This window comes from Daucus carota, chromosome 2 (genome assembly GCF_001625215.2).
Source record: "Daucus carota subsp. sativus chromosome 2, DH1 v3.0, whole genome shotgun sequence".
Taxonomy (NCBI): domain Eukaryota; kingdom Viridiplantae; phylum Streptophyta; class Magnoliopsida; order Apiales; family Apiaceae; genus Daucus; species Daucus carota.
The window spans coordinates 41,443,673-41,465,134 of record NC_030382.2 but is presented as its reverse complement, the minus strand read 5'-3'; the positions used below and the strand labels follow the sequence as shown (position 1 = coordinate 41,465,134).

Genomic DNA, 21,462 nt, shown 5'->3' with positions numbered 1-21,462 from the left:
TGGGAACTCGATAAGAGGATGAGTAAGGAAGGACAACAATTCTGATACAGATACAAATCTCTGTTATTGCAATCGTGTCTGCAAGTTCCTTGGAGGAGTACTAAATTTGGAATGTCGAGTCCCCTTTTGACACACAGGTTTGTAGCGAGGACAACTATTTGAGGTTAGATTTGTGCATTAGTAACAGAGTATTAATTTGATAGATCTGTTTTCTTATGATCGTATGTAGCATCATTTATTCATTTGTGTAGCTGTTGATATAAACAAACTTCTAATAATCATAATTACATAGACCTATATAAATCATTCATGCATCCCACAAGAGGTAAAAGCCTGATTATTTACATAGGTGGTACTTGTGACTGATGTTATTGACAAAACGTGAAAGGATCATCTAGCAAAAAGAAGTGAAAGGATTGGGGACTTGCCAGACTTCATTGCTGGAGGGAGGGGAGCGGAGATTATTATGAGGCACAAGTTAACAGTTGACATGAGACCGTGACCTCAAGACATTCACATCTGGAAGGAGAAAGTGCCAGTGAGTGGGATTTCCATATGAGTTACCACCAATAAAGTAGAGTTCAGATCAGAGACAGATACAGACCATAGCAAGTTGATGTGCACACAGGCTCAATTGAGATCAGGTCTAATAAACAAACCATACCTCGAACACTACCAGTCATGAGAGGTTGATATGATAGTTTGATATGCTGGCATTCATCTATCATTTATGCAGCCTAGATATCTCCTCGTACCACAAGTCGCAGCACTCACCATTTCCAAGCGCATACACAAATATAGCTTTTGACCTATTGTTCTCTCGAATAACTCATCTTCGTCAAATTCCTCATCCTTATAGTCCAGTATCTTCACTTTTCTTCCATACCCTTCCTGCATCTTCATAACGGAATTCTATTACCAATGTACGTCTCACTATTCTCCTTTGTCTGCGTACAATACAATCCCCAGCTTTCATACGGATAAAATACGTGTGAGGTGTGGCATGTATGGTGGAAATGAGGATTATAATCAACATAAAAGAAATATCCTATTATAGCCTAACCATGGATGCTGAATGAGCATGAAACAGGAAGAATGTCTAATGCACGCATTGGTAGCCAAAATTATGCATAATTGGATATCAAGAAAGAACAAAGTGTAGCAGAATTAAAACAACTCATGTGTTTGCTGTACTTGTGAAAAATACAATCAACAATTTAAAAAAACAGAAGGGTGAGAATACCTGATGCGAGTAAAGCATTAGGCAATAAAATTCCCCTTGTCATAGCAGCCTGGAGCTCATTTTGTGTGTTTGCTCAGCTTGTTCCTTAAATTGTGCACTATCATTGCAAAGCATTGGAGTCACTGTGTCTCCATTGTGATTGACGCAGTGAATTAACAGCAAGAATTTGCATAACAGAGAAGACCCTTTGAATCAAAATAGCAAAAAAAAAAAAAAAAAAGACCCTTTGAATTGGTTTAAACTAAAATGGCTTGAATATATCAAGATCAGGGGTTCCTGTAATTTTGTTTGTTGGTCAATTTGTGCACTCATAATCATCAGTAGTAGAGTCTATTTTCCTGGGCTAGCAGGCAAATAAGGGACGGTCTTGTGAATTGTCTTGTTTCAGACCAAGATTGTGTAGGCCTACTTCCTACTTGGCGATCATTGGAATCCAAGAAGAGTAGGTGGATAGTGAAATCATTCACATGGCTCACGTTGCACACTTATTTCATCCAACAATAATCAGATGAAAACATGATTCTAGTAATCGGTCACTTAATAATTAATTACTATGATAGATTATTTAATTAATATACTGTTTTCATATTTATAAAAATATCCCTCCATCTTGTCTTGTTTTGACTATTGAAGAGTCAAATTGATTAAATTTTGATCGCAAATTATACCTATTATCTGAATTTAAAAGATCAAAAAACATACTTTATTAGAAAATATATTTAATCCCCTTCAAAATTCATTTTTCACTTGTAAAATAATGAATATATATATATATATTATAATATATTTATATATTTTAACCAAACTGGTTCACTAAAGAAGTAAAATATTATAAAACATAAAAAAAAAAGATTATCAAAAACCAGCTCATAATTGGATTAACATTTTTATACATAAAAACGTAATTATTACATCATTACATCACGAAAAGCAGTAAATTCTGAAATTTGTAAATAAGCAGTAAATTCTGAAATTTGTAAAAAAGACAAGGAATTTGTTACTAACATAAACAAAGGAAACCCAGTAGAAAACGTCATGAATAGTTGAATGTCACGTGAGTTGTTAGGCAAAAGTAGATGGGGTGGGGCCAGCAGTGCAGAGAAGTTTGACTTTTTCAGCAAAAACTGTGAGCTCGCACGTGCCCAACAGTCTCTGACACGTACACGAGATAAACTCAAAACCGACGACGTGTCGTTTTATTTAGGACTCCGATGATAGTATATTCATTACATGTACTGTTAACAACGCGGGGTTGACCAGTTTATGTTTGGTTTGGCGGGAATTATTAACCTCGATCGCCGTAAAAAAATGATGCATAAACTGAATGTAAGCTGGAGCCACTTGATCACTTTAACTGGATAATGGCCCGCCCTCCTCTTTTGAATTTCTGTTAAGTATATGGATAAATGAAATTCTTTCTTATGGGGCCATTTTAATTTATTGTTTATCGTAATTATTACTATTTAAGTCATGTCACATACACTTAACTACTCTTTGGTTGCTAAAATTTTTTTAAAAAAAAAAAAAAAAGCTCCTCTCTAGTTGACGGGACAGCGGTGATTATTATTAAGATTGGATTGAAGAAAATTCTGTTAGAGAATCTCCAACCCAACACCAAAATACCAAAATGGTGTCACTTTTGATGTAAAAGTCACTTCAATGCAACATCAAAATGGTGTTAAAATTACACCAAATGAATTGGTTGACACCAAATTTGGTGTCAAGTGTTCATTTGGTGTAATTTTTACACTAAATTTGGAGTTTTTAAAAATGCCTACCATACCTTCACACTTATGAGACAAAACAAATTTATTCCTTCCATGTCCCATTACACTAATTCTATCTTATGTTTTTTATTTTTTTAATCATTATCATTATAAATTTTCTTCCTTTACTGTTTAATTCACATTTTTTATTTATTCCAAAATTTCAATAAATTTATATTCTTGTACAAAAAATTAAATAATTAAGTTGTTCTCTTGAATTGGTTGATGAATTTATAATTATTTGAGATCCTTGTTTAGTTAACTTGTTAAAATTCTATGTTAAGCAATGATATTGATAAAAATTGATATAAATTGATATAAATAATTTAAAAAGTGGAGATGGTCACCCATAACATGGACAGAGGGAGTATTCATTATTTCATGGACAAGCGGGTTTTTTTACGTTAATTTTTTGATACGCGTATAGATATCCTATAAATTATAATTTCACAATATTTTTTAAACTTCTGAATAAAAATTTGATGCGTAAACTTCTATTCAAAATATATGATTTGCAGTAGTGTTCCAAAAGTCGGCGATTAGTCGGATTAATCATCGATCAGTCAAAATGTTGTACATAATAAATTATATATTAATTTTTTTTGGAAATAATAATAAGTTTAGTAATTATTCTCTAACATAAATTTTCAGCACCATACAGTTTATTTGTTGTGATTATATAAGATATGAGTTTTGATGAGGGATAAAAAAGTGAGATGAAGGGAATATCAACTATTGGTGAACTTTGATTAAATAAAACTAAGATTCCAAATTAGGAGCTGACTTGTGTGTTCTTAAATTCTGGATTTTAAGTTATTTTCGAGTTCAGAATAAAAAATATCGGTTTGTGTAGTAAGTTAGAAATCAAATTAAATAAAAAAATAAATCAGGCTTAAAATCAAAAGTTAGTTTGAGTTGCTTTGGATGGATTTTTTTTATTTATTTTTTTTAAATAAAAATTATCTTTAAAATTGCTTTTCCCTTTGTAATTATATTATCAATGATTTATAAGTTTATGAATAAGTCAAAATCACCGACATGTATGTCAAGTTCCCAACTTATTACATTTAGGGGTGTATTTGATAAGGATTTTAATGGATTGTATCTTATCTATGTTTTTTAACGGATTGTATATGTACATGACTTTGATTCTGCGTGAATATTTGATAAAATGTCACAAAGTTGATACAGGTTCTTTGGGATTTAAACACGATACTTCAAAATCTCATGGATTTTGGCAGAATTTCTAAAAATTTAAAATACGTTGAGAAATCCTACAAAATTCATCATTTTATATAAACTAAAAAAAATCCATCAACATTTGAATACTAACATGTTTTAAAGGATTTTAAACCATTACAAGCGAATACCCTCGGTTTTTCAAGCATAATCTAAAATCTCAATTGAATACATCACAATCAAATATCCCGAGATTTTAATGGATTTTAAATAATCTCAATTGAATATTCACAGATTTCATTAAATTAAAAAAATCTTTTAAAATCCGAATTGAATACATCTCTTCACGTTAAATCACAAGTCGTATTAAATAATAAATCATAAATTTAGTCGAGCGGACTCTATATTTTAGGAAAAAATTTGACCAATTTTTTCTAAAACATTATTAAATCAATATTGCACGTCAATGTTTTGGCTTTTTAGAAAAATATACACGGCATCTTCTAATTCCGTGAAAAGCATAGTATTGAGGAATATATCTGTAACTTTTATGATAATTTTTACCTTAATTACATTTTTACACTTAAATAAGACAACTTGCAAATTAGCAAAAAAATATAATCAGCACAAAAAATAAATAAGGCAACTTGTATACTCACCTTTTTCCCAACCGAGAGATACTTAATTATTGATTACTTGAAATAGATTCACTCTTTTTTTGCAAAGGAAGAAAATATAGATTTTCTCTAATTAGCATTTAAAAGAAAGAAATCTCCGTATTCACGGAAGGAAAATTTATATTTAATTATTTAACAATAAAAGTATTGGTCATTGAAAATTACATTTCAGGGCACAACAATAAAGGGCATAATAGTAAAATCAGGACGTGAAGAAACCCTAGAAAGTAGAAAGTAGAAAGACGTCAGTAGCAGTTAATACTATATAAAATAATCACCACCATTCAGGAAAATTGATGATGAAAAAGAATACGTGAAGTAATTAAATGTAAAAATCTACGGCATGCAATAAAAGTCAAAAAGCATTGTAGTATAAAAAAGTCTCATCTCGACACTAATGACTGTAATATAAATCGCTGCGCTTTAATCGAGATTTTATTATTATTAAATTAAATATTTTGGTATTTTATTTTAAATACCTTTTGGTGATTTCTTTTTCTCTTAATGGTCATTTTCAATTTTCCTATTCACTTCTTTTCTGCAATTTACAAGTTAAATATTTCAGGAGCGGACGTGAAAGACAAATCAAATGTGGTTTAGTATCGCCAATGAGGTACGCTCCAAGTTACACATAAAAAATGCAAATACATACATACACACGAACCTATACATACAAATCTCTATCTCAACACTCACTATGTAAATTAATATTAATATTAATATTATATAAGTAAATTAAAAAATAAGAAAATATTTCCATCACTTCTCTCTCTAGAAAACGAAGAAAGAAGTATAGTAGCCCTATATTCTCTCTCTCCTCTTCCCTTCCTTTCTTTCTCTCTTGTCCCTTATCAACTCCCCTCTTTTCCTCAATCTCACCCTCTTCAAAACCCTAATTTCTATCTCAATTCACTCTTTCTTTTTCCTAATATAATCACAACCCTTTTCAATTCGTCCCAATTCTCGATCTGGGTGTCCGAGTTTCGAGCTTGAAACCGAAGATTTGGTCGATTTGGAGCCCTAGAATTCATAAAGGCGCGATCTTTAGCTTCGATTCAGAGCTTTTAGGCTGTGAATTGATTGCGGGGAGACGTATAGACATATATCTGTGTGTTTTTGTGTGCTTTTTTGGTTCATGCCGCCGGAATTGTTGCCAAGGGATCGGAAGGAGTTGTTCAGGGAGAGGAAGAACGAGAGGTCTTTGTCAGAAGGTGGTGGTTCAAACAGATGGAGAGATGTGAAAAGACCTGGAGGTTAGTTTTTTCTTATTTTGTATCTATATGTTTGTTCTTGTATGTATAGTTGTGCGTGGAGGTGTGCTTTTTGTGGGTAAGGATTGGGTTTTTATTTCTGTTCTTGAATTAATTTAGGGTTGTTTTTGCTTGTTTATACCTTTGTTTTGGTTTTCAATTAATTAGAGGAATAAAGTTCAATCTTGGTAGGTTATATGTGTTTGGACATGAACAGGTTTTCTGTGAAGCTGGTTTGTGTAGGTAGATATGGGTAGGGAAGGGGTAGATCTAATGTTGACTTTGGGAGATTTGTGGATCTGGGTTTTTTAGATTGTTTTTGTTGATTTGAGATGTGTTCTTATGTGTTAGTTGTGTTGTGTTGTATTCATGAGTTTTTTTTGCCCCCTGTTTGATTTATTTATTTTCCTAAAATATTTGGGTTTTTGAAATTGAAGGTTATGTTAGAGGTTTTCCTATGTTATCTGAAGAATCGTGTCGTGGGTCTGGACCTTCGAGGTCTAATGATAAGATGCTGGATGATGAGAGTGGTCGGTCATTGGGAAAGTATGGCAGAAGTGGTAGGGAGAATAGAGGTGGGCCTTTTAGTCAGAGAGGCTTGAATAGACACTCATCTGATGCTGCTGCCAATTCATCTTTAAATGGTCCTATTATGCAGTTCAATGTTAATGACAAGAGGTTAGTGGATGACGTATTAACATGTAATCGAATTGACTTGAAAGACACACCTGATAAGAGTGGTGGTGTTAGTGGCCCGTGCACAGGTCAGAAATTAGATGGGGAGAATTCATTGAGCTCTATAGATTGGAAGACTCTTAAATGGACACGTTCTGGAAGCTTGTCTTCACGTGGTTCTGGTTTGAGCCATTCAAGTAGCTCCAAGAGCATGGGAGGAGATTCTACTGAAACTAAGTCTAATTTGCATCCTCTAAATGTATCACCGCTGGAGTCCCCTTCATGTGATGCTGCTGCTTTTGCAAGTCCTGCTGCTGGTGCAAACTCCGCCGCTCCTACTGAAGAGACGAGTTCGCGGAAGAAGCCAAGACTTGGATGGGGTGAGGGGCTTGCAAAGTTTGAGAAGAAAAGAGTTGATAGCCCTAGTGATACTGCAGTGAAAATTGGAATGGTTTTATCTGAAAACAACACAGAAAATGGACGTTCTCATGTCATCAATGTCCCAGATAGAAGTCCTAGATTAGCAGGTCTCTTGAGTTGTACATCTCCTGCTACTCCCTCAGTTGCTTGCAGTTCCTCAGTGGGTAAGTAAAGTGTTAAATTATAATTGCGTTACCATTTTTTATTTGGTTTCATTCTGTTTAGTACCAGTGCAAATCTTGTTACTTAGTAATTGTATGTTAAGAAGACATTGATGATCTCTAAATGAGTTATAATAAACTTATTTGTGCCCTGCATTTCATGTCTGAACTGTGTGTGTTAGTATCTCCAATGCTGCATATATATATGGAAAGTCAATGGTTAAACTATGTAGACATTGTCTGAAGAGGTTTAGAGTCTTATCATTGCAGGAAAAGATGTTGTATTTGGCATTGTAAACTAATATCTATCCAGTGGAGATAGTATATTAAATTCGGACACCCCCTCATTACTGCTTTTCTATCTTCACTTTAACGAACACAACACCCTTATTTCATTTACCCAGTCACTAAACTACATTGTCATTTTCAAAATTTATTTTCTAGATTGTTATATTTCTGCAAGTTGCATTTTATATTGCCTCTTTCTGCTCAATATCCGGTTAAAGTGATGAGGGATCAAGCATAGTTATAAATGTCTTAACAATAGTATATTTTCAGCTAGGGGGAATAGCCGATTTAGAGGTTCCTGTAATTTGAATAATTGCAAGATTAGATGCTTGGGCTGCTGCTTGTGATATAGTAAATAACTAGCCTCAGTTTTCTACAGTGACTTTTTATTATCCCAATGTTATTTTTCTTGTACCTTGGTCTTGGTGATGTTTAACCAAAATTTGCCACTGATGTGCCAAGTACCTCAAGGTCCCAAATGAGTGAATTCTAATAGATTGCAGTACCATGAGCAAAATGGCTAAACAAATGGGATTGAAAATTAGAGGCAATTGGTGTTGGGGTTCGGGTAGAAGCTGTGACCCCATGGTACTTACTCGATTGATAATGGCTTATGGGAAAATCAGATATCTTCATTTTTGGACCTCTTCTGCCCACACAGTGTCTGATTTTTTGTTTTTACAAGCTAGTAGATGTGAACTTATGAAAGTAGTGGGAATTAATTTATAATTGAATTTAGTCTCTTTGTCTAATCATTAATGTGAAATTTGCTTTCATATTTACTACATCTTCTGAAAATTATAAGAACTTATAGTTGTGGGAAATAATCAATAATTGAATTTAGGTTCTTTGTCTAATAATTAAATGTGAAATGTGCTTTTGTAACTACTACATCTGAAAATTTTAACTGCATCATTTTATTCTGATAATTATTCATGCCTGATCTGATTGTTGATTAAGCATGATGTTTAATATTTTTAAGTGTAGTGTTATAAAATCATATGAACTTCAGCTGTATATATCACTTTCAGTTTTGATTTGCTCACGAATGAGAAGTGATTGACAGTTTTGTTTCAAATAAAATAGTATTATCTATCTTACTGAGGTAAGCACGGAAAACTTGTTAAATGAAAATTTGGTCCAAATCGATGTGTAAATATTTTTATTTGATTAAAAAGTAAACACAAACAAATGTGCTAAATTTCAGACGTGTTTATTTTTAGAATGGATCCTTGCTAATAGGAGTTCGTTTCCTCTCAGGAGATAAAAGCCGGTATAGTGTAGAATAAGAACTAGAGACAATCAAACTTGTTCAGGTGTCCTTACTTTTTCCCTGTTAGCTGGAACCTATCATACTACCTGTAGTGCCTGCTGTTTGGAAAATTCTATATATATCACTCAACTATAAATAACATCTGGTTTGAGTTTAGGTCGATAATCTGACTTGTGAACCCTGGATTATGGTTGTCTATATCTAGCAATTAATTGCATGTCAGTCCGTCTTCTGAAGCCACTTGGATCTTAGGAGTTTGGTACTATGCATTGTGTTTGGACTGTTAATGTTGTTTGCCAGGATAAAATTATGAATTTCTTATATTATTCAGATTTGTATGTGTGAAATTAGACCTTGGATACTTGGTTACAATCTGTTCAACTATTTTCTTATTAACTACTCTCTCTGTCCCTCTCATTTCTTAACCCTTTTTTCAACTGTTTGACACGCATTTTAAGTGCATATAAAGTATAGGTTTACAACTTTTTAAAAAAAAATTCTTGTTCTGTATAAAAATTTAGACATTAAACTTTTGTTTAGAAGAAAAAAAAAACTAAAAATAATTTATCAAATTATATTTTATGAGAGCCTTAAAATGCGTGCCGAGCCCCCGTCCCCCGATGTTAAGAATTGAGGGGGACGGAGGGAGTAATAAATGCTCCTTTTTTAAATGAAAGACACCATCTTCTATATCTTGCCATGTTCTTTTTTTTATGTTACAAGACACATGCTGCATGAATTCTAATTTCTAATTTTGAGATCTTATGTTTTTAAACAGGTTTAAATGACAAATTTTTGGGCAAAGCAGTGAATGTTGAAACTGCTGATGTATGTGGATCACCTTTAGAGTCTTTGAATCAGTGCGAAGATTTGTCTTGCAATCCGGTAACCTTGGAGGACACACTAGTTGCCAACTTATACCAGATTAACGAACTGCTTAAGTGTAATGATCAGGTTTCTACAGATTCTGATTTTGTGAAGTCTACTGTTATGAACAAATTGCTGGTATTGAAAGCTGATGTCTCAAAAAGAATAGAAGCTACCGAGTCTGAGATTGATTCGCTTGAAAATGAATTGAAGTTGCTGATTAATGACACCGGAAGTGTCCATCCACGTCCAGCTTCTTCTAGTTCTCTGCCAGTGGTGTGTTTCAACAAGCCGTCAGAAGTAGATACAGCATCCAATTTAATTCCTAGACCAGATCCATTGCAAACTTCAGGAGATCTGCTGAAGGACAGGACTTATGGTGGCTCCGAAGGGGAACTCGCTGAATGTAAAGATGAGGATATTGATAGTCCAGGCACTGCAACATCCAAGTTTTGTGAACCTATGTACTCGGGTAAGCCTGTTTCTCAGGCTGATATACCGAATCTTGTTGAAAGTTCTTTGAATGTTGATGCTTGTAGAAATGGCAGTGAAGTGAAGTCGTTGGTATATGCTGTTGAAGAAGAAGGAACAGATACTAGACCCAGTTGTCTTGTGGACCCTGATAATGTTGGACAGACAGAAAATGTATATGATCTAATGATGGCTTCTAACAAAGAAGCTGCACATAGAGCTTCCGAAGTGTTTAGCAAGTTAGTGCCAGACAGTTCATCCTCTTTTGATATTCAAATAGATGATAATAGCCCCTGCTTGAAAGTTGATCCTTCCGTAGAGGAAAAATTCGCAAGGAGGAAGCGTTTCATGAAGTTCAAAGAAAGAGTAATCACCCTCAAGTTTAGAGTGTTTCAGCATCTCTGGAAGGAAGATCTGCGCTTGCTATCCATAAAGAGAAGCCGCACAAAGCCTCAGAAGAAGTTTGAATTTGGCACCCGAATGTTACCCTGTGGCTACCAAAAGCATCGTGCATCTATCCGTTCTCGATTCTCATCTCCTGGTTAGTAAATTTTTTAAATTGATTGCTGTTTTAATTGTTAAGGACTTAAATTGTAGCATTTCTCTGTCTAGGTGCAAGTAAATCTAATGCATTTTACTCCTTTTTCTTTTTGTTGTTGCCTGAGGACAATGAATGGAATTTGGGTGTATTAAATTGCTTTAGTGTCCTGTTGGTTTAGTGCTGTATTGAATATATTCATCCCCATTATTCCTCACTGATAGCATATTAATAAGATTTTCATTATGCTAATTCAATTGATCTAAAATGTCATTTCTCAACTTAGCAGAGATAGTTTTACTGTCGTTATCTTGTTGCTTCATCTTGTTTACAGATCAGGTTTTTTTTCGCCTTGAGTTTGAGCTTATTATAATACTCGTATACATACATATATAAATCTACACATAAATACATATATATACATATGTATATATACATACATATATTTTTTTATATGTGTGTGTGTGTGTATAGGCCATTGCTCCATAAATAACATCCTTGGAAAAAGAATACAAAAGAACACTATAGAATCTAATCTAAAATTTCATTTAGATTCTAATTTTAAGCCACTTAATCTTTTATTATGAATATGTAACTTACTCTTGTAGGGGTTTGCCATACTAGTCAATAGAACAATGGTCTAGGCGTCTAGCAAGAAGTTTAAAAGAGCAAAAATATGCCGTCAGTGCTGTTGAGGATGCAATTGATTGTTTTGTTTATGGTCTGACATACATCAGTTAGGTGTACACACCATAAACGCAAATTTATGTAGCTGCTTCAAGGGTATGTATTAGAGCCCAAAAGAATATTACATGTTATACCTAATTTTCGCAAAAGTTTATCTAATTGTGCAGTCTTGAGCTTGTAATCACTAAAATAATATCATTGCTAACTTTAACTTGTAGAGGGCATTTAATTTATAACCATGCATAGATTGTACTGTTGATTTCTTTTCCAATTCCTAGAAACATTGATATAAATATGATAGTTGCCTGCATCGGTAAAGGCGAAGCTTAAACTATAATGATGCATAATGTTTTAATGTAAATGCTTATAGGATAGCTAGTTTAAGACATTTCGTCGATTTTCATGAACCCCATGTCCCTACCCCACCAGGTTTACAACTCTGGAGGTAAATAAAACCTACTCATGCTTGTTTATGTAGATTTCCTGTAATATTTTTCTGTCTCATCCTTATCCCGGGACGACGTTGCTTAATTTAAGAAACAAATGTGGGATTTTCTGAAGGCACAATAATCCATTCCTGTTCTCTATCCTATTAAACATATTGGGGTCAAAACTCGCCCTTATATTTATGCTTTAAGAATCAGTTATTAAAACTTTAAGAGTAGTGACATCTTGCATTACTGGGCACTGGCACTTATTATGTATCTCTGTTCATATAACTCTGCATTGGAGACGGATCTTTGATGAAAAACTTCTATATATGCTTGAATAGGTCTGTATGATCTATCTACTGCATTATCATCACAGAATTTTTTACTACAATTTGTTTGTACTTCAATATTTTTCCGAGGCATAGCACTTTATGCATTATACATTTGTGAGAATTCAGGCCCTGTTTACTGCCAATTATCCTGTTCTTAAGTTTCTGAATCTGGAAGGTTTAGTAATTTGCTTTTTCCACATTTTTCTTGATAATGATTGTAAAATATATTTTATGTCATTTGCAGCAGGGAATCTGAGTTTAGTTCCCACCACACAGGTGATTGATTTCGCAAGCAAATTGCTTGAGGATTCCCGTACAAAGGTCTATAGAAGTGCTCTGAATATGCCGTCTTTAATATTGGACAACAAGGAGAAGATAATGTCAAGGTTCATCTCAAGTAATAGGTTGGTAGAGGATCCTTGCTCTCTTGAGACAGAGAGATGTATAATTAATCCGTGGACATCTGAAGAGAAAGAGATCTTCTTAGATAAGCTTTCCGTGTTCGGGAAGGATTTCAGAAAAATAGCTGCCTTTCTTGATAACAAAACAACTGCAGATTGTGTTGAGTTCTATTACAAGAATCACAAATCAGAATGTTTTCAGAAAGCTAAGAAGAAGCCGGAGTTTGCTGAAAAAGGAAAATCCTTTTCTAAAAACACTTACTTGGTTACATCTGGTAAGAGATGGAATCGTGACGACAATGTAGCTTCTCTTGATTTGCTTGGCGCAGCCTCAGCGATAGCTGCTAAAGATGATGGCCTAAAACCTCAGAAGTGTGCACCAAGATTAATTTTCAGTTCTTGCAACTCTAGAACAGCGCGAGGTGATGATGTTTTGTCAAAGAGGTCCAGTGCTATTAACATATTGGGGAGCGAAAGAGAAAATGTAGCTGCTGATGTGTTGGCTGGTATATGTGGTTCCCTATCTTCAGAAGCTATGAGTTCTTGCATTACCAGCTCTGTTGATATTGGAGAGGGATATCAGGAGAGAAAGGGCCAACCAATGCGCATGAAGAAAAGGCGGTCAGTGACACCCGAGGTTGCTCAGGATGTTGATGAAGGGATTTGTTCAGATGAGAGTTGTGGAGAGGTAGACCATGCAGATTGGACAGACGAGGAAAGGTCGGTTTTCATTGAGGCCGTGTCATCCTATGGCAAGGATTTTGCAATGATTTCTCAGTGTGTTGGGACAAAGTCCAGTAATCAGTGTAAGGTCTTCTTCAGTAAGGCTCGGAAGTGCCTTGGTTTAGATATGATGCATCCTGGTTCTTGCAGTGGGGTAGCATCATTAAGTGACAATGGTAATGGAGGTGGCGGAGCTGACACAGAGGATGCCTCTCTTGTGGAGACTGGCTCAGGTGTTAAATCAGGCTCTAAGACTGATGAAGATCTGTCCTTGTCTAGTACGAAAGTAGTTCAGACTGAAACATTTCCGGCAGGGACTATAAATATTTATCCTGACGCTGACAAGTTGAAGGAGATAAACGGCGCAGGAGAATCAGATGTTATAGTTGATGAGCCCAGGCCAGAAGATGCTGTCTCTGCTGGAAGTAAAAATAAAAATGTTTGTCTAGTTCTTGATAATGACAACAGATTTGAAACTTGTGATGGTAGCGAGTCTGGGGCTGTGAAGAATCTTGAAAATGGTTTGGGGCCTCATACAAAAACTATACAAAATGAAGCTTCTGAAGGAAAACAAGCAGTTGTTCAGGAGGTTAGTGGCTTTGTTAAACCTTCTTATGCGAACTTAGAGAGTGGTGTTTATGGTGATAATTCTCGAGCAGGAGAAGCAGGAAGTGAGTTTTCATCACATGGAAATAGTTTCAATGAGACAGGTCTTAAAAATGCTCCCCTATCTGATGGAAATATTCCTGTATCGGCTGGTACTGATTTATTAGCAACTGGCTCTCTCCCTGGGTGTGAGAAAATAAATCCAATTATTTTGGATGATGCTCCCTTTTCTGTGTTGCAGACTCCCGTTGTCCAAGATCCTGGTGCAGTGCAGGCTGAGAACAGTCTTAATCTGACATCTCATTTGGTTCCAGGGAAGATCAGTAATTCACAGTTGAAGATTTCTGTCAACTCAAAAGACGGCTATGACAAGCCTCTGTATCAACCGCCCTCTAGGGATGATATTAATCCCTTAAATAGTCTTCAAGCTTATCCACCATCCGTACCAACCAAAAAAGCATTGAACGGGGATATTGGTAGCTGTAAATCTACTCCCAGTCAAAGTATCTCAAAAGTGGATAGAAATCATTATACTGATCTCCTTTTGCCTCGGGACAGTTATCTTCCCAAGTCTAATGGTCATGGTCCCAAGCATAATGAAATAAGGTCTGAACATCACTTACTGTCCCAAGACCAGCTGAATGATAATTCAAGAAGACCTAGACCAAGGTGTTTATCAGATTCAGATCAACCAACCCGTAAAGGTGATGTGAAACTCTTTGGTCAAATTTTAAGTCACCCTTCAACCCAGCAAAAGCCAAATTCCAGAGCAGAGGAAAAAGAAGACAGGGATGCTAAACATGCCAAGTCATCTGAAAATTCCTACAACTTGAAAATTCCTAGTCAGAATTTAGATGGAATTTTAACTTCTACGAAATTCGATCACAACAGTTACCTGGGTCTGAGAGACATGGGTCTTCCTATGAGAAGTTTTGGTTTCTGGGATGGTAATCGAATACAAACTGGTTTTCCCTCGATGCCCGATTCTGCAATCTTGCTTGCTAAGTATCCTGCTGCCTTTGGTAATTACCCACCTTCCTCTTCTACTGTAGAGCACCAGCATTTGAATAGAATTACTGAACGTAATTTAAATGGTGTATCAGTTATGCCAGCAAGAGAATTAAGTAGCAGCAAAGGGGTTGCTGACTACCAGGCTTACATGAACCGTGATGGTGCCAAAGTTCAGCCTTTCGCCGTCGATTTGAAGCAGCAACAAACTAGGTACTACTCAGAGATGCAGAGGCAGAGACGAGGAAGTGAGTATGATGGTCTGCCAAGTGTACAACAGCAAAGGGCGATGGTGGGACTCGAGGTTCTGGGCAGAGGAGGGATCCTCCATGGTGGAGGTGGGCCGCGCAATACTGTTTCAGATCCTGTAGCAGCCATCAGAAGGCACTACGCAGGTGAACAGTACAATGGGCAGATTGGGAGCATCATCAGGGAGGAAGCATGGAGAAGTAACGGGAACGTAGGCAGGTAGTAGAAGTGCAGCGAGGACTTCCAAGAGAAGGTCCTCAGGCGGCAAGTAATCTCAACTTGTTTGTTGCCCCTGTATAATAGTTAGTCTTCACAACTTTAGTTCTGTTATTTATAGTTCAGTTGTTTTTTCGTTCTGCTCAGCAATATTCTTAGATGCTTGTAATATTTAGCAATTTGATTTTGTTGTATTCAATGGATGAAAACAAAATAATCCTCAGATGTTTGGAGTCGACACCGCTCGTCAACTTGTTGTGCATTCAATCTATTTTCGACACCGCTTCATTGGACTTGTTTCTCCTTGTTTCTTCTTTGTTATATATATCTACTACTCATTCACATACGTGTTCCTCTAGATTGTTATGTCGTGTATCTGGAATAAAAATCAGAGGTTTTGCTGCTTGGGTATGGTCTATGATCGTATATTATGTTATGGCTCTTTTTGAGTAACCAGCTAGCAGAAATTAACTAGTTCGATGTTAGTTTTGAATCATAATGCATTAATATTGCACGGTCGACCTCTGTCCTTGCATGCTACTCGCCTACTCCTTCCATCCGTCCTCATTGTTTTTCTGTTTTTTGTCAGTGTTTGATACACATTTTAATACTCTTATAAATTATACAAAATTCACACATTTTTTAAATTTTCCTTTTTCTGAAAATTTAAACATTATAGTTTTATTTAGATGGAAAAAGAATTTAAAAATAATTTATAAAAAGTAGTATTAAAATACGTGTCGAGTTCCCTGTCCACCCCGATGCAAAGAACCCATTGTGAATCTGTAAATATCGTCACAAGAACAAGGGCAAGTCCGGAAGGTTTAAAACAATGGTTTGGTTTGGTTTGGTGTGCCCACTTTTAAGTTCACCTAACCCAAGTTTGAAGTTTAGAGAGGCAAGTAGAATCTCCACGCTCTAGGACAGAGACTGATATATACCCTGTTTTTCTTATGTCTGGAGCCTGAAAATCATAGGCATAGCAGTTACATTCACCGAATCAAGGTGTTGGCCTTTTCAAACTAAGCCATACCAAACATCCACTTTCTTAAACACATCAATACATGTACTGTAATTTTATGAGGCCAAAGGGTCTGACAAGTGGAATAACCAAGTGAAATATGTGGATTTTCCTTTCTGCTAAATTTTTACTCTGTGCTATGATGAAATTAGTACAAGTAGATGAAAAGGTTATATATTGCACTTTGATCCCTCTCTGTGGTTAGTAATATGAATCATTTGCTTAGTAGAAAAGTGTGTAAAGTATATACTACAAGTCAAAGAAATTCATACAGCAAACGTATAAATGTTATATTTATGATTCCAGCAGTAAACATAGATGAATTTTGATCACACATTTATTCCCTCAAATTACTAGTTACTAGTATTATATAGTCTGAGGCATCTTTCAAATGGATAAAGTAGATAAAACATATCGGTAGCACATAGCATTACATTATAATGGTTTTGCAACGCACAAACATCAGTACAAGGCTTTAGCTGATGAAGCTACTCCAGTCTGTGAAGGTACAGTTTTCCACTCGACAGCGTCGTCACCACAACGTCCTCCATCAACTCGAACAAAACCAGACTCTCGAACAAAACCAGATTCACTGACACAAGATTCTGGAAGTGTAACCTTTTTCTCCTCAATTGCTTTTAGCCTGTAACGTTCTGCCCTGGAGCCAATGACCTGTCCTAGAATTGATGCGGCTATTGTGAATGCCATGGCTGCTTTAGGCATCAATATGGACTTCCTAAGCATGCCTATGAATGGAACCGCTGCATGAACTGCCACAAACCAACTGGGAGAAAATTTCTCTGTGTGTTCTCTCCATATTCCTAAAGGAACGTTCACTGCCATGCCCAGTGCCCCGATGGCAAGTACTTTTGCTGGCAGAGGTTGTGGTCTAAGATTCTTAGCCAGGGCAGTTCGTGAAATAGCAGCTCTTGCGGCAACTATTGCAGGGGGGCACTTCAAATTCATGCCAGAAGGCGGCTGAAGTGCTTTCGCTACAAGTGGCAGGACATTACTTACTGCCCTATAAGATTTGGCCATAGGACAATTTCCAGTTTGTAACCACTCATTGCTCATTGCTTCGTGCTTTGAACCTCCTCCCTAAAGAATAAAAACATGCAACATCAGATACTGAGTGTGATAGTCAAACAGTATTGTTAAGAAGATTTATCGGCAACAATGATTAGCCAGATTCTCTGAGCATCAGAATATGAATCAACATCCAACAAATCACGATAATAATTCGCAGACAAAATTGTACAGAACTGTATAGTTCAATTGCCAAACAGCCAAAGCAAGTAATGTAGCATCACAAATTTTCTTTTCCATTTACCTTGGAAGAGGATTCTTTTTTCGAAGATTTAGAGTTAAAATTATGTTTTTTCCACATCTCGGAAAATCCATCAAACCCAAAGGGGCCTCCTGGTCCAAATGCTGAAAAACTGATGCTAGCTGCTTTGGCTGCCAAAGGGTTAAACTGAGGCTGGACACTTTCAGATTCAAGCTTCGAAGATTCAAAAGTTGACCTCTCAGAAAGTGGGACAACACCATTTTGCCCATGGAAAAGCCTAAATGCCATATCAAAGTTGGGACCATCCTCAAAAATAGGACCTTTTGCTCCGCGTACCTGGAAAGGACATCTAACATTAGTTCGCAAAAAGAGAGGGACAATTAGCTGTTATAAGGAAGTGTTCTGCTTTAAGTTGGTATAAACACAGTATAAATTTACAATTGCAAAAACAAAAAACATTAGCAACAAACAATGTTTGACTTACCGGAAGTGAAAAAGCCATGGAAGTGGCCAAGGAAAAATTAGTTGGCTCATTGATATTCTGCAAAAATGGGCACCTAACAATTTGTAGGTGGTTTGGGGAAGAGTCCTCGCCAGCGCCTCTAAGGAAATTATCCATTTCTTTTGCTTGGTGAAATTACCTGAGAAGGGAAAAGAATTTTAAGCCACAGCACTGTTACCGACATGGCGACTCGATGTTAAAATCTTAATATATTAACTCCAAGGTAAGAGTAATTTAAAATAGGTGAACAAACATAATAGTAATGTAAAGCAGGTAGATCCTATAAACACAAATGTTCTTAAAACTTAACAACCTAAAATATAAGTGATACAGCATAACCAACATACAATATGAATTACAAATTATCTTGGCTGACTTGATAATAATTTACAAGGGGTGCATAGACAGCAGTCACTTAAATTACTTATAAGAAATCAGTTTATAGGAACATGGCAACAGATCCCTTCTGAACAACGACCTAAATTTCGAACTGGGAAGAGGAATTACTGCCTATTGTTTCAAGTTTCAAAGCATAGATTGGGGTTTTAAAAGTCTTTTAATGAGCAACAAAAGAAGATAAAGCTATCGATACAAGCAAGTACAAACATAATTGTCTCCCAAAGGAGATAAGAGTGAACAAATAGAAAGGAAACGAGTCACTACTTCATGTGATTTCTATTTCTAGCTAGGCATACAACTAACAAAATCAATTCAGAAATTCAATAGACCAAGAGTTATGCTAAATTAACAAATTCAACATGGATAGTTGACTAAATCATCAAATCCCAAAATCAGCAACTCTTTATAACAATAAATAAAATCATCACCGGCCCTGAAGTCTCTTTCTCCCTCTCTCTCTCTCTCTCTCCCTCCCTCCCTCTCCCTCTCCTTCCCTCCCTCCCTCTCTCTCTCACACACACACAGTGACACAGACCACAAACAATTGATAAATTCTGAATTGTACGGATCCTAATCACTTGCATCAGCTAACAAAGCAGAAAATCAAAATCTAAAATTCAGCAAATAACAATCAAACGACAACCCAACAATAATACGAATCTAAAACACAAAACAATTATCAAAATCTCTAGATCATCACAAAGCAATCAACAAAACCAGACTAGTAAAAGATAAAAATGGTACCTTTTTCGATGCAATTGAAGAGAACGATCAAGAAACGAGATTCTAGAGAGAGATGAGAGAGGAGTAGAGATAAATGAAAGAATCAAAGAGACAAAGTAGTTGGAGAATTGGGTTGAAAGAATAATACTCCCTCCGTCCCATTTTATGTGACCCTTATTCCTTTTTGGGACGTCCCAAAAAGAATGAACCTACAATACTTACTATTTTTGAACACTATTTCTCACTATTACACCCACTACTTTCTTCCACTATCTCTTTTCAATAATAATATAAACACTATTACACCCACTATCTTCCTCCACTATCTCAAATCTATTATTAAATATTGGTAGGTCCCACCACTTTACCCACTTTTCAACTAAACTTACTACATTTTTCTTAATCTCCGTGAAAGTCAAACCAGCTCACTCTTTTTGGGACGGAGGGAGTAGTAGAGAGAAAGAATATGAAAATGTGAAAATAATGGAAATAGCGAGAACGACGTCGTGGTAGGCACACGCCTAGCTTCTATCGAACTTTGACTTTTCAACACATTATCATTCATGCCATTGTAAAGTCAAAAGAGTTGGGTTAGGTGTTTGGGGTTGGTTCTTTACTTTACCAATTAAAGACATGTGTGTCATATATTAAAATCTAATTAATTCGTCTAACAAAAAAACTAATTAATTGAAATACTAATGAATCTAATTTGTAAATATATACCCTGCTCGTTAAATAATTTAATATCAATATACTTATATAAAGGAGAAGCGAGGGGCGTGTAGGTGGCGCCTCTCACATCGCTCCGTTCTATCTTTCTAATTTTTTGGAATTTTTGGATGAAAAATATCAAAAATTAGGGCTACCTTTTTTAGTTTCGGGTATATTTGAAGCAAGTATCAGAACTGATGTTGTTTTAAACTATTTATGGAATATAGCAGCTTAAAAGTTTTAATCTGATTTTGTTTCCGATTATTTAATTATGGGAAAGAGTAGCGCACAAGTCTCTCTACACCTATAAATACCCCTATAAATTGTAGGGTTCTGGATCATCTAAATACAACCTTCTCTCTCAATACCACAACCCAACCTGTCTCTGGTGATAGTTCTCTTGCTCGATTTCTAACTCGGAGGTGCCGTTCTTCTGCAACGATAACGATAAGTGAAGGCTGTTCATTCGGTATTAAAAAAATAACAATAAAGGTTGTTGAAAGCAAAGGTAGTTATAGACCGCTATGTGGAAGTCGACAAATCCAACACGAGAGAAGAATATAATCTTGACATGATATTGATGGATGCTATCAATAAATTAACTATTAGTAATGTATGTTTGTTGGTTATTCTTTTATAATATTTGCTTTGTTCATCGAACATGTTTGTTGTTGTTAATTTTTATATGATTTATTTTGTACACAGGAAAAAGTTATTCATGCATTATTTGTTTGCTCCGTTCAAGCAATTTCTAAGTGAAGACTGTTCATACATTATTAAAAAATAAAGGAAACACAAATAAAATTAAGATTCGTCGTGTTTTAAATTGTTAATTACGTGTATAAATTTATTTTTATTTTTTCACCATGAATTATAGTTCAATTTTGCAATTTTATATATTACAGTAGTATTGGTATTATATCAAGATTTTTATAATATAAAATTTATTTTATCCTACAAATATTAAATTTGAAACATTAATATACTTTTTATAGACAGCCACAAAATTATTTTATTTTACAAATATTAATATTGAATCATTTATATAATTTTTATAGGCCGCCGCAACGCGCGGCTTCTCAACTAGTTTATAATAACAATGAATCCCTTTCTCTATAACTTCACCATTTGTTGGTATTTATTAGTTGGGTTTTTAGTTTTTAAGTACTTGGAAAATTTTGCCTAATTTTAATAAGGTTGTTGAATTTTAGAAAATAAATAAAAAAATTACTCAGCAGATAAAAAAGGGAACCTCAGCCGAAAAAGTATCATCTATATCCCGTCAACAACTTTGACCTTTGTATTTTCATCAAACAACTCAAGTTACAAGGAAACAAATATTTTTTTGAGAGAAAAG

The 21,462-nt window shown here is 35.3% G+C and overlaps 2 protein-coding genes and 1 long non-coding RNA gene across 5 annotated transcripts; 2 read left to right on the top strand and 1 right to left on the bottom strand.

The window, feature by feature from the left end:
- Nucleotides 1-26: 26 nt before the first annotated feature.
- On the top strand, nt 27-1,107 carry LOC108205988 (uncharacterized). Its single transcript, XR_001804038.2, has 2 exons — nt 27-163; nt 350-1,107. It is a non-coding gene; the product is annotated as an uncharacterized LOC108205988 (long non-coding RNA).
- Nucleotides 1,108-5,593: 4,486 nt separating this feature from the next.
- Nucleotides 5,594-15,754, top strand: LOC108208794 (uncharacterized). Of its 3 annotated transcripts, XM_017379326.2 has the most exons (5): nt 5,594-6,118; nt 6,553-7,374; nt 9,711-10,811; nt 12,503-15,010; nt 15,092-15,754. In XM_017379326.2, the coding sequence occupies exons 1-5, from the start codon at nt 6,001-6,003 to the stop codon at nt 15,466-15,468; spliced, it is 4,926 nt and encodes a 1,641-aa protein (XP_017234815.1). In that variant the 5' UTR covers nt 5,594-6,000; the 3' UTR covers nt 15,469-15,754. The 3 variants fall into 3 exon arrangements, with proteins under 3 accessions (XP_017234815.1, XP_017234813.1, XP_017234814.1); XM_017379324.2 differs by having other exon boundaries at nt 5,624-6,118; nt 12,503-15,754; XM_017379325.2 differs by having other exon boundaries at nt 5,862-6,118; nt 12,506-15,754.
- A 997-nt stretch (nt 15,755-16,751) lies between these two features.
- On the bottom strand, nt 16,752-19,560 carry LOC108205650 (uncharacterized). The gene is made up of 4 exons (XM_017375646.2): nt 19,416-19,560; nt 18,255-18,411; nt 17,813-18,106; nt 16,752-17,580 (listed from the first exon to the last, which is right to left on the bottom strand). Exons 2-4 carry the CDS (start codon nt 18,387-18,389, stop codon nt 16,945-16,947), a joined length of 1,065 nt encoding a protein of 354 aa, XP_017231135.1. The 5' UTR covers nt 18,390-18,411; nt 19,416-19,560; the 3' UTR covers nt 16,752-16,944.
- Between the last annotated feature and the right edge of the window lie 1,902 nt (nt 19,561-21,462).

Bases quoted from the DNA above. Each gene is read 5' to 3' on its own strand.
- LOC108208794 (XM_017379324.2), top strand. From the start codon at position 6,001: ATGCCGCCGGAATTGTTGCCAAGGGATCGGAAGGAGTTGTTCAGGGAG. The intron at 6,119-6,552 runs GTTAGTTTTTTC...TTGAAATTGAAG, and splicing joins AGATGTGAAAAGACCTGGAG to GTTATGTTAGAGGTTTTCCT. The intron at 7,375-9,710 runs GTAAGTAAAGTG...GTTTTTAAACAG, and splicing joins TGCTTGCAGTTCCTCAGTGG to GTTTAAATGACAAATTTTTG.
- LOC108205650 (XM_017375646.2), bottom strand. From the start codon at position 18,389: ATGGATAATTTCCTTAGAGGCGCTGGCGAGGACTCTTCCCCAAACCAC. The intron at 18,107-18,254 runs GTAAGTCAAACA...TGTCCTTTCCAG, and splicing joins CCATGGCTTTTTCACTTCCG to GTACGCGGAGCAAAAGGTCC. The intron at 17,581-17,812 runs GTAAATGGAAAA...TTTATTCTTTAG, and splicing joins AAAAAGAATCCTCTTCCAAG to GGAGGAGGTTCAAAGCACGA.